The sequence below is a fragment of the Choloepus didactylus genome, chromosome 4 (genome assembly GCF_015220235.1).
Source record: "Choloepus didactylus isolate mChoDid1 chromosome 4, mChoDid1.pri, whole genome shotgun sequence".
NCBI lineage: Eukaryota > Metazoa > Chordata > Mammalia > Pilosa > Megalonychidae > Choloepus > Choloepus didactylus.
Window position 1 is genome coordinate 166,462,312 of NC_051310.1, and position 22,018 is coordinate 166,484,329.

The 22,018-nt window shown below is 35.8% G+C and overlaps 1 protein-coding gene across 9 annotated transcripts in view; it reads left to right on the forward strand.

Moving 5' to 3' along the window:
- NUBPL (nucleotide binding protein like) overlaps positions 1 to 22,018 on the forward strand; it is a 626,527-nt gene that overhangs the window by 412,287 nt on the left and 192,222 nt on the right. For all 9 annotated transcript variants that reach the window (XM_037834762.1, XM_037834763.1, XM_037834758.1 and 6 more), the window contains 2 exons: positions 4,916 to 5,036; positions 8,160 to 8,242. In XM_037834762.1, the coding sequence (XP_037690690.1) occupies positions 4,916 to 5,036; positions 8,160 to 8,242 (204 nt within the window). The remainder of the gene's footprint in view (positions 1 to 4,915; positions 5,037 to 8,159; positions 8,243 to 22,018) is intronic.

Sequence of the window (22,018 nt, forward strand, 5' to 3'; positions counted from 1 at the left end):
TTCAATAAAACTAGCTGAGGTAAAAAGAAAAAAGGACCTTGCACTTTTGTGAGACATTAAAAAAGTATTTAGCATGCTTACAGCTGTATCACAATGGTATCATGTAAATTAAGCTATGGCAAAGCCTCTGTTCCCAAATATTTCTGCTATCAAAGGATAGACAAAATAGGTCTACAGTAAGCAGAAATAGCTTATGAGTGTATTAAGTATTCATAAGATGTAAGGTTTTTTTTGGAGGTGGGGGTCATATGAGCATGAATTCTTTCCTATTTAGGAGAGAAGAATTTTTTATGAATAAAATTGCAATGTTTTTCATTATTACATTATCTTACCTTGTTCAAAACCTCATTGATTAAAGGGGATTGCTCTTAAATGAATTAGGCAGTGGTTTTTAATACTCCAAGTCTCTCTTTTAAATTATCCCCCAACTAATCCCATATTTTGAGAGTTGTCTGCTGCACTGTCTGCTTATGTTAATTAGCAATTAATTTGTGTTATCTTTTTAATTAACCAAACATATATACATATGCATATGTACATATACATACAGATATAAACATTTTTAAACATATTTCAGTGTTTTAAAGCATTAATAATAAATCATTGACCCTGATAAATATTTTTGTGCATCTTTAACACCTTAAAAAACATTAGGTAGAAGAATTAATAGATTCTGTATTCAGAGTTTAATTATCTAGAGCAGCACTGTCCAATAGAAATATGAGATGCAATTTAAAAGTTTTTAATAGCCACATTTTACAAAGTTAAAAGAAACAGGTGAAATTAAATTTTAGTAATATTCTTAAGTTGATATATTCAAAATATTATGTAAATATGAAATAATGTAACAATTATTGAGAATCAACCAACAAAGAAATTATATTAAAAAAATACTAGGAATTCTTATAATTCAATAAGAAAAAAACAGATAATCAGTGAAAAAGAATAGGCAAAATGCCTGAACAGACACTTCACAGAGGAGGATATACAAATGACCAATAAACATGTTCAAATATGCTCAACCTTATTAATAATTATGGAAATGCAAATTAAAACTACAATGCAAAATAGAGCTGGACACAGAGTTGGTAAGAGTAAGGACAAATAAACTTATCTGTACCTCTGTACCTGTCTTTCACCACCTATAACCAATGAAATATTTAGAACGTAATGTCTACTGCTGCACTTCTGCCTCCCAAATCTCATGCCATTTCACTTTTGGCAAACTTTAACCAGGAACCATATAGGGAAGAAGATTCCAGGAAATATAGTTTCCAGTATAAACAGGTTGACAGTTGAACAATCCAGCACAATGTGATACCACTACACACTTAACAGTATTTGCAAGATATAGAAAACTGACAGCACCAAATGTTGATGAAGATGTGGAGCAGCTAGAATTCTCATACATTGCTAGTGAGAGTGTAAATTGGTAGAACTTTATTGGAAAACTTTGGCATCGTGTATTAAAGTTAAATATGCATAACCTAAAAACCAGAAAAAGAAAAAGCATACATATAAAGATTCTCTATCTCAACTTTTTTGATTATACACCTATATCAGTAAGGATGTTTGAGCAAATACTCCCAATACATGTATATTTATAAATTGTGTATACTTATATATAATATACATATACTGCTGTTTCATTAAAAAACACAAAGGAATGAAAAAGGAAATCATAAACTAGATATAAAAATTCTAATATTTTCTTCCTACACCCCTATATCAGCCAAGATAGACTAGATTATACTGTAGTACCAGTGCCCTGAGTCTCAATGGCTTAAAAACAACACCAGTTTATCTCTCTCATGCTATGTGTCCTTTGTGGTTTGGCTGCAGTGCTTCTCTTCATTGTCCTAACTCTGGCACACCGGCTGACAGAGCAGCCACCTTCTGGAGGGTTACTGGTTCGGGGAGAGAGGGAAAGTAATGGGGAATTAATGTAATGGCACTTAAAACTTCATCCTAGAAGTGACACATGCCACTTCTGCTCACATTTCATTGGCTATACCGGTTTGCTAATGCTGCTGTTATGCAAACTACCAGAAATGGATTGACTTTTATAAAGGGGGTTTATTTGTTTACAAATTTACAGTCCTAAGGCCATAAACATGTCCAAACTATGGCATCACCAAGATGGTACCTTCACTGAAGAATGGCTGCTGGTGTCCAGAACACCTCTGTTAGCTTGGAAGGCACGTGGATGGCATCTGCTGTTTCTTTGCTCCCGCATTGTGTTTCATCTCCTCTCTCAGTTCCCTGTGTGTCCTTGGTTCTTTCTCCCGGGATGTTTCTCTCAAAGCGCCTGGGAGTCCTGTCTTAGCATATCCCGGGGCAAACTCTGGGCATCATCTCTTAGCTAAATGTCCTTCTGTCTGCATCTCCAAGCATCTTTAAGCTCAGCCTTAGCAAGCATCTGGGCCTGGAGCTCTCTTAAGTAGTCCAGTGAACTAATCAAGACCTACCGTGAATGGGCGGGGTCAAATCTCCATAGAAACATTCAATCAATAGGTCTCTCCCTAATCAACAGAATAATAAATCTGCCCCCATAAGATTGCATTAAAGAATATGGCTCTTTGGGGGGCATAATATATCCAAACTGGCACATTGGCCAAAACAAGTTACATATCCTAACCTAATTGCAGAGAAGAAAAATTCTAACCTTGTGCCCATGAGGAGAACCAGAAATTTTTTAGACAGCATTAAAAGCTTTCATATCTCCCATAGCCTGAATTTGTGTTTGTCTAAGAAAACAAGGCAACACAAAGACAAAGTCCTTTTAGCTTTTCCATGTTGCTTTTAAAACCATACCATCCTGAGAAATTAGTCTACTGCACCTGCAGGCATAGAGTCTCTCTTGCTTAAAATTCTTCTTTTGCATTCATTATGTCAGCCAAAGTCTTTAATATGGCCTACAAAGCCCACCTTTCCAGACTTATCCTCATGTCACTCATACCACACCTTCCAGAGAAGCTGTTTTAGTTTATAAGCATCTTTTTGCACTATTATTTGTTCAATCTGTTTCTCCAATTAGCGCACAAGCTCCAAGGGGGCAAGGATCAAGTCTGTTTTGCTTGCCACTGTTTTCTGGCCCTTGTGTTTAGCCCAGATCCTGTCATATAATTGGCACTCAGTTAATTCTCAGTTTGGTAATAGTTTTATATTTTATACCAGTGACATTTATATAGTCTCTAGAGCACTGAGACATTTAAACAGTCCATAGAAAGCAATTTGATAGTAAGAATTTGATAGTAGAAGTGAATCACACAAACTGCAAATGTATTGTTGCTTTGTGCCTCTGTATCTGGGGGAGAATAAGAGATTCCATGGTAGGGATGCTTTCCCATTCTCCCTGGATTGGAATGTATTCTCACTTAGATTTTCACATTCTTTAAGTGATTTTCCTCTTCCCATTTCTTAAATGATATTTTTAAGTTGAAAGCTATACAGTCAGGGGATAGATCATATTTAACATAAATGACAGTAAAACTGCCCAAGCAATGAGTGTATTATATAGATATAGAGACTAAAGAAATAAGCTTTGTAATATTAAGTTGTGTTTTCTTCTAGCTGGAGATGGTACTGAATTACCAAAACACAGTTACAGTGTGATTTATTTTTTGTCATACAGCAAAAAGGACATATATTAGATGCTTGCAAAATACTTAGCTACAAATTTATATTCTTCACTATTTGTCTTCATTTATGTTATGGGCAATTTTAGTCTTTTCTGTTCCTGTTTTTAGAAAAAATAACAAATATTATCACTTTTTTGTCTATATGTTTCCATTATGGGCTATTCATGCTATTCTTCATTTCAAATGCAAGCGTTCTAATATTGACATCTCCTATAATGATAATCTTATTGAAGGAATTTATAGGGTCATACTGACATTGTTATCTCTGATAGTAAAGTATTCCTCATATTTATTCTCTACTCATCAATGAGAAAGTGAGATTAAGAGGAACATGAATAAAGATTATATCTGCAAAGCCTGTCTACTTATTCAACAAATGTTTGTTAAGTATCCATTTTGTGCCAGAAGCTTGGGAAACTTGGAGAAAGGGGTGAATATTTTCTGTAAGACTTCAAAATTTTGTTTCAAATTATAACATTCTGATAAGAGCTACGTTTTAAGTCCTTTGCTAGCTGTGTTGGTTTTCTCATCTATAGAATGGGAATAAAATCCCCATCTCATAAAGTTGTGGGGAGTAAATAAGATAGTGCATTTAAAGCACTGATCCCACTGCCTGTGTATAAATATTCAGTATAAACTGTTACTACTATGAGACTTTCTCCACAGTTAGCCTCTTAGCTATTTGTTTTCCTCTGTTATCCCTTTTATTTTTCCCTGTAATGCCAAATTCCAAAATTTGATTGTCTAACACTACCTCTTCTATACCGTCTTCCCAACTTTCAAAACCCATAGGGGTTTCCGGTTGTCTGAAGAAGAAAGTCTCAGAGTATCTAGCAACTCACCGTCCAACCCAGACCTTCCTTACCAAACCGTCTTCCACCTTGACCACCACTGTGTGGTGGCTCAGATAGGCCACATACTCTTATACTTAGTTTGTGCTCTTCCTTTTGCCTAGAATTCCCACTGTAGGCCTTGTTCCCTCTTCTCACACTAACCTGAAGAAACAATTCCTTATGAGCAACTCAAAGATTCCTCTTATTCTTCCCAGACAGAAAATTTTGGTCCCTGTTTATTCATTTCTCCTTAGCACTTATCATGTTATTAAAGTTAAACTGTTCTCCTTCTAACTGGAGAGTTCATTGAAAATAGGGACCATGTCTTATTCATTACTGTATTACCAGAACCTAGTAGGCACTCAGTAAAAACTTGCTGAAATAATGTTTTAAGATCTGGTTTAATTATGTTTTGATTTAAATGTGTTTTTATAATTCTAGGTTCTGGGCCTTGTCCAAAACATGAGTGTTTTCCAGTGTCCAAAATGTAAACACCAAACTCATATTTTTGGTGCTGATGGTGCAAGGAAGCTAGCACAGACTCTTGATCTTGATGTTCTAGGTAAGACCATAGGATGTTATTTTGCATAGTAAGTAGCAGAAGGAAAAATGGGATGAGGAATGGTGATGAAGAGTTTGTTAGAAAATGATGAATTGCTTTGGGTTTTGTGTTTTAAATTAAGTTGGTATGTCACAGTCCTATGTACTAACGTTTCTTCAGCTTTTTAGAATACTTCATTACTGGAACTTTATTTAATAAAGAGCTTTGCTCTGTCAACTATGATAATAACTTCTCTTACAGATTACTTGAATTTTAGAAGAGAGTTTGTGGTCTGAATACTGTGATTTGATGACCAATTTTAAATGATAGTCATCATTTGTTCACTAAGTTGTGGACACATGTTTCAGTTTAAGCAAGTATATTTGAAAATATCTGTTCAGTGTATTGTAGCAACCTCTGGATGTGAATGTTCTTGGTGCATGTGTAAAAGTGATTTCCTTATCAGTTCTATATTAGTCTTTCTGCCTTAGAAAGATAGTATTTACTGTTTTCTTTTTATATGTATTTGCCATGTCTACAAAATATAATGCCTGAAATTTGTATTATGTACACTGTTCATGGCCCTGAATTGAAGAATTAATTAATGCTATAAGGAGGACTCAATTCATGTATTAAATGAGAAAACACAGATTTAGGATAAAACATGATTTCTCAAAAGGCCATAGGAAACAACGTTCTAATTATAAATGAGTTTCTGTTATGGGCAAAGGCAGATGTTAGATGCTGAATAAGAGAGGCAGAGAGTGAATTATTAGTTTTAGGTAGTTAAAAGTCAAAATCCCTTAGAGATTGAGGAATTTCAAAACATTGCTATTATAATTTAGTTTGTAGAAGTTGAAATTAAATGTATTTTTTGTTGTTATACATTTGTACTATAGCAGCCACCACAATACGACATGAATACTAATGATATATTTTGATATATTGCTATAATTATAGTCACAAATTATATTCTGCAACTGATTTTCATTTGACCTAGAAAGTTCAGTTTCCTAAATCTGCATAATAACATAACAGATTGACATTCACTTATATAATAAAGTAAATGTGTAATTATTATGGCATTATTGACTTAAGCTGGCAATATTGTGATTCCCTAACTTATAAATGGGTGGTATGATTTTGTACTTCAGTTATTTAGACTTTGAAACATATCTCCTAGAGAAACAGTCTCACATATGGAAGTTACATTCCAAATAACAGCTCACAAATGTATAATTACCCTAAAAATGTATCAGAAACACTGATTACTGATCACAAAAACTGGATAATATTATAGACTGTTGTGTTTAATAGTGATATGGGAAAAATAATTCAAAGTTCCAACTTTAGGACATGCTGTGTTTAACGTAGTCATGGGGTCTCAGAAGGGCTCCCATGAACTGGGGCAGGAGCTCCAATAATGAAGAGATTGCAGTTGGGAGAGAGTTGATGAAGACAAGGAAAGAGCTCTCATAGCCATAGCCTCCTGATTGGTTGAACCTCCCCGTGAGTCCTTCACTGACTCTAGCAGCCTCTTTATTTTCATAGATTGGGTTGTGTTTTAAATGATTATTTGGTAAAATAGTTAAGGTCTCAGATCATCTCACATCTTAAAAACCCTTTAACCTATTATGTGTCTGAAATACACTCTCACTTCTACAGACCCAGCCCTTCAAAGATACTTTTCAAACCCAGACTGCTGTCCACTCATTTCCCACCCCATTACTCTCTTTTATCCCTCTCCGACTACAACTGTTTGCCTGTTACCACTCTCATTCTACCACCTATTGTTTTTTAACAAGATTTCTTGTTATAAAGTCTCTGGAGGGCAGAAATGATGTCAATAGATGGCTATATAAAGAAGGTTTTCCTTCTTTTCTTCTTCTATTACTTCAGTGGAAATGAAAGGATTTGGTATTCCTTGTTATTATGGCAGTTCATAAATCAAGAGAAAAAACTTTTATAGATTTCTAGGCATTTTCCAAAACATATTTTCCCTTGCATGCCCCTTAGTTTCCTAGAAAATCTTAAGGTGATCCAAAGAATAGACATCAAATTCAATCTCATCTTTAAATGGCTACTGAAATATTCATTTATTTTTGTCATTTGGCTATTGAATATTTAGAAAAGACTTAAAGGGTTAAGATCTCAAAACTTGCTGACAAGAGGAACATAAAAGATCTGTTTCTCCACCATGTACTTTAGAATAATAAATTGTAATAATTAAATTGAATTGTTACTTCCTCTGTAATATTCACATTGCCTAGTATGGTGCTGAATGACTTATTTATATAAAACACATACACATATACACACACATTTCAATAACCTTTGTGTGGATTTGGAGTGGTTCTAAGATTGCTGGGAGGAATCAACTCTTATACTTAAGGTTTCATTTATTGCATTTTAAATCTCAGCATTTTGGCCTCATTTGCAATGGTGTGGTATAAAAAGTGTATTGAATGATGGGTCAGAGTATTTTGCTCCTAGATTTTACCACCTCATAGTATATATCCTGAGGAAAAGCACACAACTTCTCTCATGTCAGTTTTCTCTGTATTGGGAAGCTCTTATTAGATACTTCCCAAGATCTCATCAAGCTCACAAATTATGTGTAATGCTACATAAATTAATAGTAAGAGAATAAGTCTATCTGATAAAGAGGCAGATAGTTGACATAACAGCCCTGGGTTACATTTTGACAGTTCACTCGTTTGCCAAAATCAGAAAGATTACTTTATTGTGCTTTTTTTAGACCCTTTCCTCCCCATCTTTTCCTCTTCAGTTTCCTCTTATTATGTGGTATGATGTAAGATATTACAGAAATGATTTACAAATATCTTCCAAGCTACTCCTTGCTGGAACACCTCCAGCTAAAAATAAATCTGTTGGTTGGCTGCCACATGACTTTCATATATATCTATGCAATCACCGCATTACCCTCAAATGGAATATTTTGCCCTTAATTTTCATTTGAAATTCCCTTTTCAGAGATTTTGCAATTTGTGGTTAGTCAGAACTCTAGTTGATTTGAATTGATTTAACTTCAGATTTTGCTTCTTTCCAAAGTTCAAATAGTGAAATTCCAAATGCCTGTATGAACTTTTCTGGTACTAATGGGTATCTGGTGGGATTTTTTAGGAGACATTCCCCTGCACATTAACATAAGGGAAGCTTCAGATACGGGCCATCCGATTGTGTTTTCACAGCCTGAAAGTGATGAGGTAAGTTATATTTTTAAATATATTTTTATTTCTTTTTATAATTACAGTATATATACTTTCTGATGTGCAGGAAAATTGAGAAGACCAAGCTTATCTATTTACTAATCCTATGTAAATAAAGCTTAGTTTAATTGTCCAAAGCATCTTTAAGTTACTCACTATTTTTTTAATAAGGTAGGCGTGTCAGTACTGGCTCTGAGCTATCAACTAAATAAGTTCAGCTATAAAGAAGTGTCACCCAATCAGTTTTCTTATGAAGAAAATGAACAATGAGAGTTTGTAAAATTCTTATCTTGCTGGCCAACAATAATCTAAATGCCCATGATTATTATATTTCAGTCTTAGAAGTTCAGCTGATTGTTGGGAAAAGGGAGCCTAATGTAGAAAGTATTGATATTGAGTTGGATATAGGGAAATTTCATAGAGCATTAGAGATGGAATTTTCATTACATTTATTGTAATAAATATGATTGGGGAGGTGTAGGGAAAGAGTAGTTGTGTTTTATTAGCCAATGTTGTTGATGATGTAGAGAGAGATTTTCAAAGTTGCTGAAGCTTTACAATTTTAAGCATAATATATTTTATTTAATCTTTTTTTTAATAGAAATAAAATCAGTCACATTTATCTCTTCTTTCCTTAGTAACATTATGCATATATCTATTCTTTCCTTAGTAACACTTGCTATTTAAGTTAGAAACTGAGTCATCATCTGATATACCAGTTTTGATATAGTTTTTGTGCTCCTTTGCTGAATGGCTCCAATCAGTCTTTTAATCTTTTTTTTTTTACTTAGCTAATGGTATAACTTTATCATACTGTTAAATTTTCCATCTGTAACTATTATTTCTTTCATTTTGGTTTACTTCCTCCAATCTTCTGTGAACTGGAAAATAAAAGAGCCAAGCTTGATTAGATTTCTGAATAAAGTCAGAGAAAATTGACTTTCAGGAATCTTGACTAAGTAAAGTAGATTCATTTCGAGTTATCTCTCTGAGGGGCCCAGAGGTCCTTTCCCTTTCTTAAGGGCCAGTAGCTACGGTACATGTGGTTGAGTTGCTGGGAATATGATCTCTGAGAAAATACAGTATAGCAGTTATCTGTTTTTCTTTTCTCTGCCTTTTAGGTGTTAAATGTTTAATTTCCTTTTCAGACTTTTTTAAGAAATTTTTCAGGTAACCAAAAATTATAGCCCTTTATCTCTTTCATAATTAAAGTCTGGCAATCCCAGCTACCATAAGTGTGCTTTATTTTATGCAGTAGATGAAAAGTTGCATGAACGTTGTGTTTTTTCTTTTAATTACACTTTTAAAAAAAAGCCCTTTATTTTGAAATAACTTCAAACTTACATAATACTTGCAAAAATAATGCAAAAGTAATACCTAGAACTCCAAGATACCCCCAACCCAGATAGATACCCAGATTTACCAACTTTTAGCATTTTGCAACATTTATATCTTTCTTTCAATCTGTCTGTCTTTTTTTCTATTATCTAAACATTAGAGGGTAGGTTGCATACATAATGCTTCTCTAACACTCAACACTCCAGGTACATTTCCTGAGAACAAGGACACTCATTCTGGAACCACCTTAAGTATTTAAGAAATTTACTCTGATATAAAGCATATTCCAAATTTCTCAATTGTCCCAATATTGTTCTTTTCTTTTTCCCTGGGTTGAAGATTTTTTTAAAATGTTTATTTTAGTAACATATAAACAATCTAAAATTTCACCCTTTAACCATATTCAGATATATAATTCAGTGGTGTGAATTACATTCACAATGTTGTCCTACCATCATCCATTACCAAAACTTTTTAATCACCACTAACAAAAATCCTGTACCAATTAAGTGTCAACTCCCTATTCCCATCCCTCTCCTTAGTCCCTGGTAACCTGTATTCTACCTTTTTGACTCTGTGAATTTGTGTCTTCTAATTATTTCATATCCGTGAGGTCATACAATATTTGTCCTTTTCTGTCTGGCTTATTTCACTCAACATGATGTCTTCAGGTTTCATCCATGTTGTCGCATGTATCAGAACTCTGTTCCTCTTCAGGGCTGAATAGTATTCCATGCCACATTTTGCTTATCCATTCAACGCTTGGGTTTCTTCTATCTTTTGGCAATTGCAAATAATGTCACTATGAATTTTAGTGCATAAATATCTGTTCAGGTCTCTGCTTTCAGCTCTTTTGAGTATATACCTAGAATTGGGTTGTCAGGGCATGTGGTAATTCTATACTTAACCCTCTGAGGAACCACCAAACTGTTTTCCATGGTGTCTTCACCATTTTATATTCCCACCAACAATGAATTCCCATTGACTTCCTATTTCTCCACATCCTCTCCAACACTTGTTTATTTTTCATTTTTTTAAATACTAGCCATTCTAATGGATGTGAAGTGGTATCTCATTGTGGTTATGATTTGCATTTCCCTAATGGCTAATGATGCTGAGCATCTTTTGGTCATTTGTATGTCTTCTTCAGAGAAATGTCTATTCAAGTCTTTTGCCCATTTTTTTTTATTGGGTTGTTTGTCTTTTTCATGTTGAATTGTAAGATTTCTTTATAAATTCTGGATATTAAACCATTATCAGATATGTGGCTTCCAAATATTTTCTCTCTTTCTGAAAGTTGTCTTTTTACTTTCATGATGAAGTTCTTTGATGCATAAAAGTTGTGAATTTTGATGAGACCCGGTTTATCTATTTTTTCTTTTGTTGCTGTGCTTTTGGTATAAAGTCTAAGAAGCCATTGCCTAATACAAGCTCCTGAAGATGCTTCTCTATGTTTTCTTCTAGGAGTTTATAGTCCTGGTTCTTATATTTAATTCTTTGTTCCATTTTGAGTTAATTTTTTTTAATGGAAAGAAATAGGAGTTCCCTTCTTTCTTTTGCTTAAGGGTATCCAGTTTTCCCAGCACCATTTGTTGAAGAGAATTGTCTCCCTTGTCAAAAATCAGTTGGGCTTCCTCAGAGCTGTGGAGGAGGAGTGTGTGGTGGGGAGGGTGATGCAGGGCTGCCCTTCACTCCTTGTTTTGCACACGCAGTTTCTCTTCCTGCTCCTTCACAGGCCTTCTTCCCCCATCCCACATTGCATCCCTTCCTGCACTGCCAACCAAACCCGAATCCCACCACCACCACCTCCCAGGTGGCTCTGGAAGGCCTTGGTGCCCAGTCCCCACCCATCAGCACCATGCCTGGAAGGGCCTATTTCTTCCTCACTGCAGCTGTCCAGGGAGAATCTGGATGAAAAAGTGCAGTAATTACAACTGAGAGGACAGGATGAGTTTATTCAAGTGTGACCACACCTGGGGCAGGCTGCTGCATGCAGACTGCAGCGGGTGCCGAAGGAGTGGCACACTTGCACACTCCAGCCTCTGCAGCCAGCTGGGAAAATCCTCCCTCTCAGCTCTGCAGTCGGGACTCCTGTGTGGGAGCCTGGGAACCAGCAGACTTGGTTTGCCCACATACAGAGACCTTGCACAGTACCTACCCTCCACCCCTGAGACAGGCTGCTGTGGGTGCTTGGTTTTGAGGTTAACTGGGGGCCCTCCCCTAGGAGGGAATGGGAGGATGCAGAGAAGAGCTGATCTGACAGTTGGCCAGCGAAAGAGATGCTCTGGGTCCTGCTACCTCTGTCCTTTCTCCACGGAGGCCTTGAGCACTCACAGCATGTATGGGCAGAGAGCAGGGACAAGGGAGTGTGCTACACTGCAACACCAGTCACCTGGCCTGGCTGCGGCGAGAAGGAAGTTGAAACTCTCAGTCTCACAGCCCAAAGTCATTCCAGTGGGAGCCTGGGAATCACCAGACCCATCATGCCCAGAAACAGATACTCTGCCAAGGTACACAGTGTCCATCACCCATTCCTGAGTTGGCAGCTTTCAGCATGCAAAGAGACCTGCAGCCTTGACTGGACTTTAACCTGGTCTGTATCCTGCTTAGCTGGCTGCTATAGTAGGGGAGAGATGGGCATGAGTGAAAGAGGTGGCTGAAGAACACCATCTGCTGGGAAGACAAAGAAAGTGCACTCTGGCAAACTGTCTTTCTGCCCAGCATTTAACAGATCTTCAAATAAAGTTGCACCTCCTGCATGAGGCCCCGGCCTTGGTATGAGTGTGAATTACCAACAAACCAAGTGTCAAAGGAGATCTTCAGCACAAACCCAAGCAACTACAAAATCTTAGACAAGCAAGGGAAATCAACTTTCAAAATAACCTTATCAAGATAATCAAATGCCTAGAAATCAACAAAAAGTCACTAAGCATATAAAGATGCAAAAAGAAATGGCCTAGCCAAATGATCAAATTAAAAAGTCAGAGGAGAGGAGACTCAGAATTTGGAACAACAAATCAAAGATGTTCATACAAATCTGCTGAATAACTTCAGTGGGTTGGCTAAAGACATAAAGGAGATCAAGAAGACAGTAGAAGAGCATAAAGAAGAATTTGAAAGAATAAATAGAAAAATACTGATCTTTTGTAAATGAAAGATACTGTAGATCAAATTAAAAATATACTAGAGACACACAATAGCAGATTTGAAGAGGCAGGAGAAAGAATAAATGAACTAGAAGGTAGAGCAACTGAATTTGAATGGTGAAAAAACAAATGGTGAAAAAAATGGGAAAATTTGAATTGGAGCTCAGGGAAATGAAGGACAACATGAAACACACAAATATAAGAATCATTGGTGTCCCAGAAGGAGAAGAGAAGAGTAAAGGGTTAGGAAGATTATTTGAGGAGATAATTGGGGAAAACTTCCCGACACTTATAAAAGACATAAATGTGCAAATCAAAGAAGCCCAGTGAACTGCAAATAGAATAAATCCAAATAGACCCACTCCAGCACACATACTAATCATATGCTGAAGAGGAGGAGAAAATCCTGAAAGCAGCAAGAGAAAAGCAATTCATCACATACAAGGGAAGCCACACAAGACTAAGGTTGGACTACTCAGTGGACACCATGGAGATGGGAAGGCAGTGGTATGATATATTTATAATTCTGAAAGAGAGAAATTGCCAGCTAAGAATAAGAATTCTTTATCCAGCAAAGTTGTCCTTCAAAAGTGAGGGAGAGTTTAAAATTTTCACAAATGCTGAGAGACTTTGTTAACAAGAGACCTGCCCTGCAAGAATTACTAAAGGGAGTTCTGTCAGCTAAAAAAAAAAAAAAAAAAAAGGAGCAAGAGAGTCTGGAGGAGGGCACAGAACTGAAGAGTAAAAGTAAGGGTAACTTGAAGGATAAACAGAGAGAGAGGGAAAAAAAAGATCTGACTAATAAAAACCAAAGAATAAGATGGTAGATTCAAGAACTGCCTTTAGAGTAATAACTTTGAATGCTAACAGATTAAACTTCCCAATTCAAAGATACAGACTGGCAGAATAGATTTAAAATTATGATCCATCTATATGCTGTTTACAAGAGACTCATCTTAGACCTGAGGATACACATAGATTGAAAGTAAAAGGATGGTGAAAGATATCCCATGCAAGCTGTAACCAAAAGAAAGCAGGAGTAGCTATACTAATATGAGACAAAATAGACTTTAAATACGAAGATGTCAAAGAGACAAGGAAGGACACTACATATTAATAAAAGGGACAATTCACCAAGAAGAAATAACAACCATAAATGTTTATGCACCCAATTAAGGAGCTCCAAAGTACATGAGGCAAACAGTGACAAAATGAAGGGAGCAATAGACATTTCTACGCTAAGAGTAGGAGACTTCAGTGCACCACTCTCTTCAATAGATAGAATAACCAGATAGAGGGTCAATAAGGAAATAGAGAATCTAAACAATGTGATAAATGAATTAAACCTAACAGACATATATAGATCATTACACCCTAAAACACCAGCTTATACATTCTTCTCTGGTGTTCATAGAATATTCTCCAGAATAGATCATATGCTGGGGAACAAAAAAAATTTCTTAATAAATTTTAAAATATTGAAGTTATTCAAAGCACATGCTCTGATCACAATGGAATGTAACTATAAGTCAGTAACCATCAAAGATTTAGAACATTCACAAATATATGGAGGTTAAATAACAGACTTTTAAACAATCAGTGGGTCAAAGAAGAAATTGCAAGAAAAATCAGTAAATATCTGGAGACAAATGAAAATGAGAATACAATGTATCAAACCTTATGGGATGCAGCAAAGGCAGTGCTGAGAGGGAAATTTATTGCCCTGACCACCTATATTAAAAAAGAAGAAAGAGTAAAAATCAAGGACTTAACTGCTTACCAGGAGGAAGAACAGCAAACTAACCCTAAAGCAAGTAGAAGAAGAGAAATAAAAAGATTAAAGCAGAAATAAATTAATTGGAGAACAAAGAACAAAAGAGAGAGTCAATAAAACCAAAACTGGTTCTTTGAGAAAATAAATAAAAGTTGATGGACCCTTAGCTAGGCTGACAAAGGAAAAAAGGGAGAGGATGCAAATACATAAAATCAGAAATGAGAGGAGGGTCATTATCATAGACCATGAAGAAATTTAAAAAGTCATGTGAGGATACTATGAATAACAGTATGCCAACAAACTAGAAAGCTTAGATGAAACAGTCAATTTCCTGGAAACACACAAACAACCTATACTGACTTAAGAAGAAATAGAAGACCTCAACAAACCAATCACAACTAAAGAGATTCAATCAATCATCAAGAACCTTCCTCCAAAGAAAAGCCCAGGGCCAGATGGCTTCACAGGGGAATTTTACCAAACATTCCAAAAAGAACTAACACCACTCCTGCTCAAACTCTTCCAAAAAATCAAAGAAAAAGGAACACTATTTAGCTCATTTTATGAAGCTAACATCACTCTATTACCAAAACTGGATAAAGATACTACAGTCTCCCTAATGAATATACATGGAAATATTCTTAACAAAATACTTGCAAATCTAATCCAACAGCACATTAAAAGAATTATACCACGACCAAGTGAGGTTTATTCCAGACATGTAAGGGTGGTTCATCAGAAGAAAATCGGTCAGTGTAATACACCACATTAACAAATTGAAAGGGAAAAATCACATGATCATCGTGATTGATTCTGAAAAAAACATTTGAAAAAATTCAGCATCCTTTTCTGATAAAAAAATTCAAAAGGTAGGGATCAAAGGAAACTTCCTCAATATGATAAAGGGCATACACAAAAAAACCACAGCCAGCAACATACTCAAATGTGAGAGACTGAAAACCTTCTCCCTAAGATTGAGAACCAGACAGGGATGCCCATTGTTGCCACTACTGATCAACATTGTGCTAGAGGTTCCAGCTAGAGCAGTTAGGCAAGAAAAAGAAATAAAAGGCATTCAAATCTGAAAGGAAGAAGTAAAACTCTTATTTGCAGATGACATGATGCTATATTTAGGAAATCCTGAGACATTTATGACAAAGCCGCTTGAGCTAATAAATTCAGCAAAGTGGCCAGGTACAAGATTAATGCACTAAAATCAGTAATGTTTCTATACAATAGTAATGACCTAACCAAGGAGGCAATTGAGAAAAAAATTCCATACACAATAAAAGAATCAAGTATCTAGGAATAAACTTAACCAAGGGTATAAAGGACCTGTACACAGAAAACTACAAAACATTGCTAAAAGAAATCAGGTAAGACCTACATAGGTGGAAAGATATTCTGCGTTCATGGACAGGAAGGCTAAATGTCGTTAAGATGTCAATTTTACCAAAATTGACCTACAGTTTCAATGCAATACCAATCAATGTTGCAGCAACCTACTTGGCAGACTTGGAAAAGCTAGTTATCAAATTTATTTGGAAGGGAAAGGGGCCTTGAATAGCCAAAAACATCCTAAAAAAGAATGAAGTGGGAGGACTTACACCTCCCGACTTTAAAACTTATTATATGGGGCCCACAAACAACCTGCACTGGATGGAGCGCTCTGCATCAGAGCCTCAGTTTATCCTTGAGAGACAGTTGAGATCCGTGAGACACCATGGTGGTTGGTGGGTATTGTGGTAGGATGCAACCAGGAGCCAGGGTAAAGTTTCCCTACTCTTCCTAGGACCCACTTCTCACATATCCACCCTCAGCCATCACACCAGCTTATCCTTTTTAACAGGAAGGTTTCTCATATTCCAATTGTCCCCATTCAGCTAGAAGGAGACAGGTAACTCAGTCAGCCTGTCATCTCACGAGATGCCAAAACTACTCCAGGATTACTGAACTGAAGAACTTTATGCTTCCGTTATGCCATGGGGTGCTCTGTTGATGATTGTGCTTCCTGCACCAAACCTTTTGGGGCTAGAAGTCTTACCTAAGAGGTATCAACCCATTCCATTCAGATGGATTTGCCAACAAAAGACCTGACTTAGGCAGTGGATGGAGCGCTATTTCATCACATAGAGAAGAGACAAAGCAAGATCGGCTTCACTAGTGGGTATCAGTCCCCCATGGCCAGCAAGTCCCCTCTGAAGCCATAGGGGGATACTCTACATGCATACTTCCTCTCTGTGTGCTGTCAGTAAGGGACCTCACTCCTTCCCTGCTGGGAGCAATGAGAATCGGCCAGGTGCCATAAAATACACATACATATCCAAGGAGTCTCCTGTGAATGTTTACACATTCTCTGAGCAAAAGTGGAAGGAATGAGCCTGCAGGCCATACATTTTCAACATTTGAACACCTTCACCATGAGAATGGGAAGTGCCAAGAAAGAACTTGCAGTTATAAAAGCCCCGGCATTCACTGTAGTATGCGGGTAACTGAAAACCAACAACAGAAGTGGAGATGAAGTTCAAATCTTCAGCCCTTGGCCATCCAACACTCAACAGTACTGGGCAGCATGGATCATGTCCCAGTAGCTTACATCCTCACAATATGTAGACCATCCCCAGTTCAATTGTGGTCTAATGACTGTTTTTAAATAACATGGTTCAGAATTCCATTCAATATATATGGAATATATATTGCCTCAAGCAGAAAATGTTCATTGATGGTGATTACATTTGTGGGATTTATTTCTCTTTTTTTGTTGAGTGGCATTACATTTTCCATGTTATATCCCATACCATCACAACCAGCTGCATTGCCTGTGACTGTTTCTCCATGGAAGCCCTGGCCTTCATGCAAGTAGAGTGATTGGAGTTCTTCCTTAATTTTTAAGAACCAGAGGTTGTTATTGTAATACCCATTTGTGAGAAAATGTCATCTTCCATACTAACTAAATTTGAGATATCATTATGTATTATTTACAGTTCTGAGTATTTTACACATATTAAAATATTTAACTTTTAAAAAAACTTTTTATAAAGTGACAGTGGTCAAAACAGCATTGTACTGGCACAGAGATAGACATAGTAATAAATGAAATTGAATCGAGAGTTCGGAAATAGATCCCCAGATCTATGGTCAATTGATTTTTAACACTACCCCCAAATCTACTGAACTGGGACAGAATGGTCTCTTTAATAAATTGGGCTGGGAGAACTGGATATCCATATCCAAAAGAATGAAAGATGACCCCTATCTCACACCCTCTACAAAAATTAACTTAAAGTGGATCAAAGACCTAAACCTCAGAGCCAGGACCATTAAACTCCTAGAAGAAAATATAGGGAAACATCTTCAAGACATAGTGATAGGAGGTAGCTTCTTAGACCTTACACCCAAAACACAAGCAATGAAAGAAAAAATAGTTAAATAGGAACTCCTCAAGAATAAACACTTCTGTTCTTCAAAGGACTTTGTCAAAAAGATGAAGAGATAGCCAACTCAATGGGAGAAAATATTTGGAAAACAGATATCTGATAAGGGTTTGATATCCAGTAGATATAAAGAAATCCTACAACTCAACAACAAAAAAACAAACAACCCAATTATAAAATGGGCAAAACATATGAATAGACATTTTTCCAAAGATGAAATGCAAATGGCTAAAAAGCACATGAAAAGATGTTCATCTTCATTAGCTGTTAGAGAAATGCAAATCAAAACCACAATGAGATTATCATCTCACACTTATAAGAATGGCCACTATTAAACAATCGGGAAACCACAGGTGTTGGAGAGGATATGGAGAAGATGAAACGCTTGTTCAATGCTGGTGGGAATGTAAATGTTATGCTGCTGTGGAAGACAGTTTGGTGGTTCCTCAGCAAACTAAATATTGAGTTGCCCTATGACGCAGCAGCATAACATGTAACAACATGGATGTACCTTGAAGACATAATGCTAACTGAAGTAAGCCAGACACAAAAGGACAGACATTGTAATTTCATTAATATGAACCACCTAGAAAATGTAAACTCAGGAGTCTTAAAATGTAGAATATAGGGGAACTAGAGATAAGTAGAAGCTAGAGAAGGGGAAGCAGTTACCTGATATGTGCAGATTTGTTAACAAAGTTGATCTTAAATGTTTGGGAATGGGTAGAGGTGATCATAGTTCTTCATTGGGATTATAAGTGATAGTGCCTATTGAAGGTGAGTATGATTGAAAGAGATTGTCTAAAGTCATGTATCTCACTGAATAACACTACAAATGTAAATAAGTTCTTGCATGAACTACTTCAAATGTATGACACTTGCACAAAGAATTAATAACAGAGTGGTATATGGGAAAAAATACCTATTGCATGCTATGGATTATATTTAACAGTACCACACCAATACTAGGGGTAAATAATTGCAGGGAGATAAGGAATATGGAGTGTTTTGGATTTTCTATTTTGTGTGGCCATGTCTATCTGTTATTTTTCTCTTTGGAGCAATGAAAGTTGCCTAAAATTGAGAGTGATGATCACTATACAACTAAGTGAGAATACTGTGAGTCACTTATTGTATACTCTGGGGAGAATATATGGTATGTGAATATATCTCAGCAAAAACTGCCAATTCTAAATAAATAAATGTACATAAATTGACCATAGATATTGAGGGTCTATTTCTGAACTTTCAGTTTGATTTCATTGGTCTATATATTTGTCCTTGTGCCAGTATCCTACTGTTTTGACCACTGTGTCTTTGTAATAAGTTTTACAGTCAAGAAATGTGTGTCTCCAACTAGGTTCTTGTTTTTAAAGATGGTTTTGGCTATTCAGGACCTCTTACCCTTCCAAATAAATTTGATGTTTGGCTTTTCCATTTCTGCAAAGAAGGCTGTTGGACTTTTGTTTGAGATTGCATTGAATTTGTAAATTGCTTTGAGTAGAATTGATTTCTTGACAATACTTTGTCTTCCAATCCATGAGCGTGGAATAACTTTCCATTTATTTAGGTTTTCTTTGATTTCTTTTAGCAATGTTTTGTAGTTTTCTGTGTCCTTTACATCCTTGGTTAAATTTATTCCTAGATATTTTATTCTTTTCATTGCTATTGTAAGTGGAATTTTTTTCTTAATTTCCCTTTAGATTGTTCATTACTTGTGTATAGAAACACTTCTGATTTTTGCATGTTGATTTGGTACCCTGCCATTTTATTGAACTCATTTATTAGCTTTAGTAGCTTTGTTGTAGATTTTGGGGGATTTTCTATATATAGGATCATGTCATCTGCAATTAGGGAAGGTTTTACTTCTTCCTTTCCAATTTAAATGCCTTTTATTTCTTTTTCTTGCCTAGTTGCTATGCCAGGAACTTCCAGTACAATGTTGAATAACAGTGGTGACAGTGGGCATCCTTGTCTTGTTCCAGATGTAAGAGGGAAAGCTTTCAGTCTTTCACCGAATATGATATTAGCAGTGGGTTTTCATATATGCTCTTTTTCATGTTGAGGAAGTTTCCTTCTATTCCTAGTTTTCTAAGTATTTTTATCAAGAAGAGATGCTGGATTTAGTCACATACCTTATCTGCATCAATCAAGATGATCATGTGGTTTTATTCCTTCATTCTGTTAATGTGGTGTGTTACATTATTTTCTTATGTTGAACCAACTTTATATAACAAGGATAAATCCCACTTGATCATGGTGTACAATTCTTTTAATGTGCTATTGGATTCAGTATGCTAGTATTTTGTTGAGGATTTTTGCATATATATTTATATATATATATGTTCATAAGAGATACTGATCTGTAGGGCGTTTTTTTCTTGTAGGATCTTTTTCCATCTTTGGTAAGAGGGTGATGTTGGCCTCATAGAATGAGTAAGGGAGTGTTCCCTCCTCTTCAATTTTTATGTGAGAGTTTGAGCAGAATTGGAGTTAAGTCTTCTTGTAATATTTGGTAGAATTTCCCTGTGAAGCCATCTAGTCTTTTCTTTGTTGGGAGGGTTTTGATTGCTGATTCAATCTCTTACTTGTTATTGGTCTGTTGAAACCTTTTTCTTCTTGAGTCAGTGTAGGTTGTGTGTTTCTAGGAACTAGTCCATTTCATCTAGGTTATCTAATTGGTTGTCATATAGTTGTTCATTGTACCCTCTTACGATCCTTTTTATTTCTGTGGGTAAGTACACACTTTTAAATGCCTCCTGAGAACAGACTATTTAAGAAATTCATAGCAATTCCTTATTAATAATTACTTACTGGTTTGTTTCAGTTAAGAATTTAGATTTTTGAGTATTTTTTTCCACCAGTACATTGGTGCTTTTTTCTTTTAGATTCTCAAAAAAGCAAGGAACATTGCAAGAAAGCTAAAGGAGTGTAGTATAACAGAGAACATATAACAATCATCCAAGGATAATATGATTTTAAACTCTACATAGCAGTGTTTGTGGAATTTTTTCAAGTTGCATGTTTTAATCATCTGATTTGTATTTACATAAATATTATATTGATTGTTTTACTTTTGCTCCATGACATTTATGAGAGTCTGAGGGCAGCCTCAAGTTTGTTGGTTAGGCTAGATTCGATTTGGTGAGGTTTCATAAAAGAATAATGAGAATTTCATGTACCACACCATCAGCCTTGAATTTGAAGACTTCTGATCACTTTTAAGATTTAGACATGGCATGAAAAGGAAACAAACCTGGTGCCTTGTATTTGATTTGCTTACATGTAATATATTACTTCCTTCTCTTAGTTTATAGGCATTCATTGTTGTTAATCATCCTCCTTATAATAATAATAGCACTTATAATGTGCCAGACACTATTAGGTATTTTATTTCGATTATGTCTATTTTCATATATATTATGTCTATTTTATATTTAATGCTATATGTAAATAGTCCCCATTTTGCAGATGAGAAAACTGAGACTCAAGGAAATTAAATAATTTTCCCAAGGTCACAGAGCTATTAGTGGTAAGACACAATTAAAAGACAAGTCTACTTACAAATGTTGGCCTCTTTCCATTATATCTTTTGTGTCCTATACTCATAGCTACCATTTCTTCAGTTCCTTTAAGTGCTTAAGTGTGTTAAATACATTTACTTGATTCTCATAGCACCTTTGTGAGAAAGACATAAAAACCTGTTTGTTTGTTTGTTTGTTTATTTGTTTCAGATTAAGCAGCAGAGGTTCATTTACATTAAGGAACTTTTCAAGATAGTATTTGAGGCCTGATCTATACCCAGTTCCGATATCACAACTGATGCATTTTCTTTCCAATGCAATGTCTGCTTCCGTTCTTGATTAATTTCAAGATTTGTTCAGCATCTGTTTATTATATATATATAGGCTAGCTTTCTGTTCAACTCCTTATCAGAGAAAAAGGTGAGCAGACTCTGTCCCTCAGATCCTATTGGTGTGCACAGCAGCATGGCACAATACAAAGAATCCTAACCTGGGCCTGAGACCCCCTGAAATTATATCCAAAATGTGTGATTCTGTATCTTTTCTGGAGAACTAGA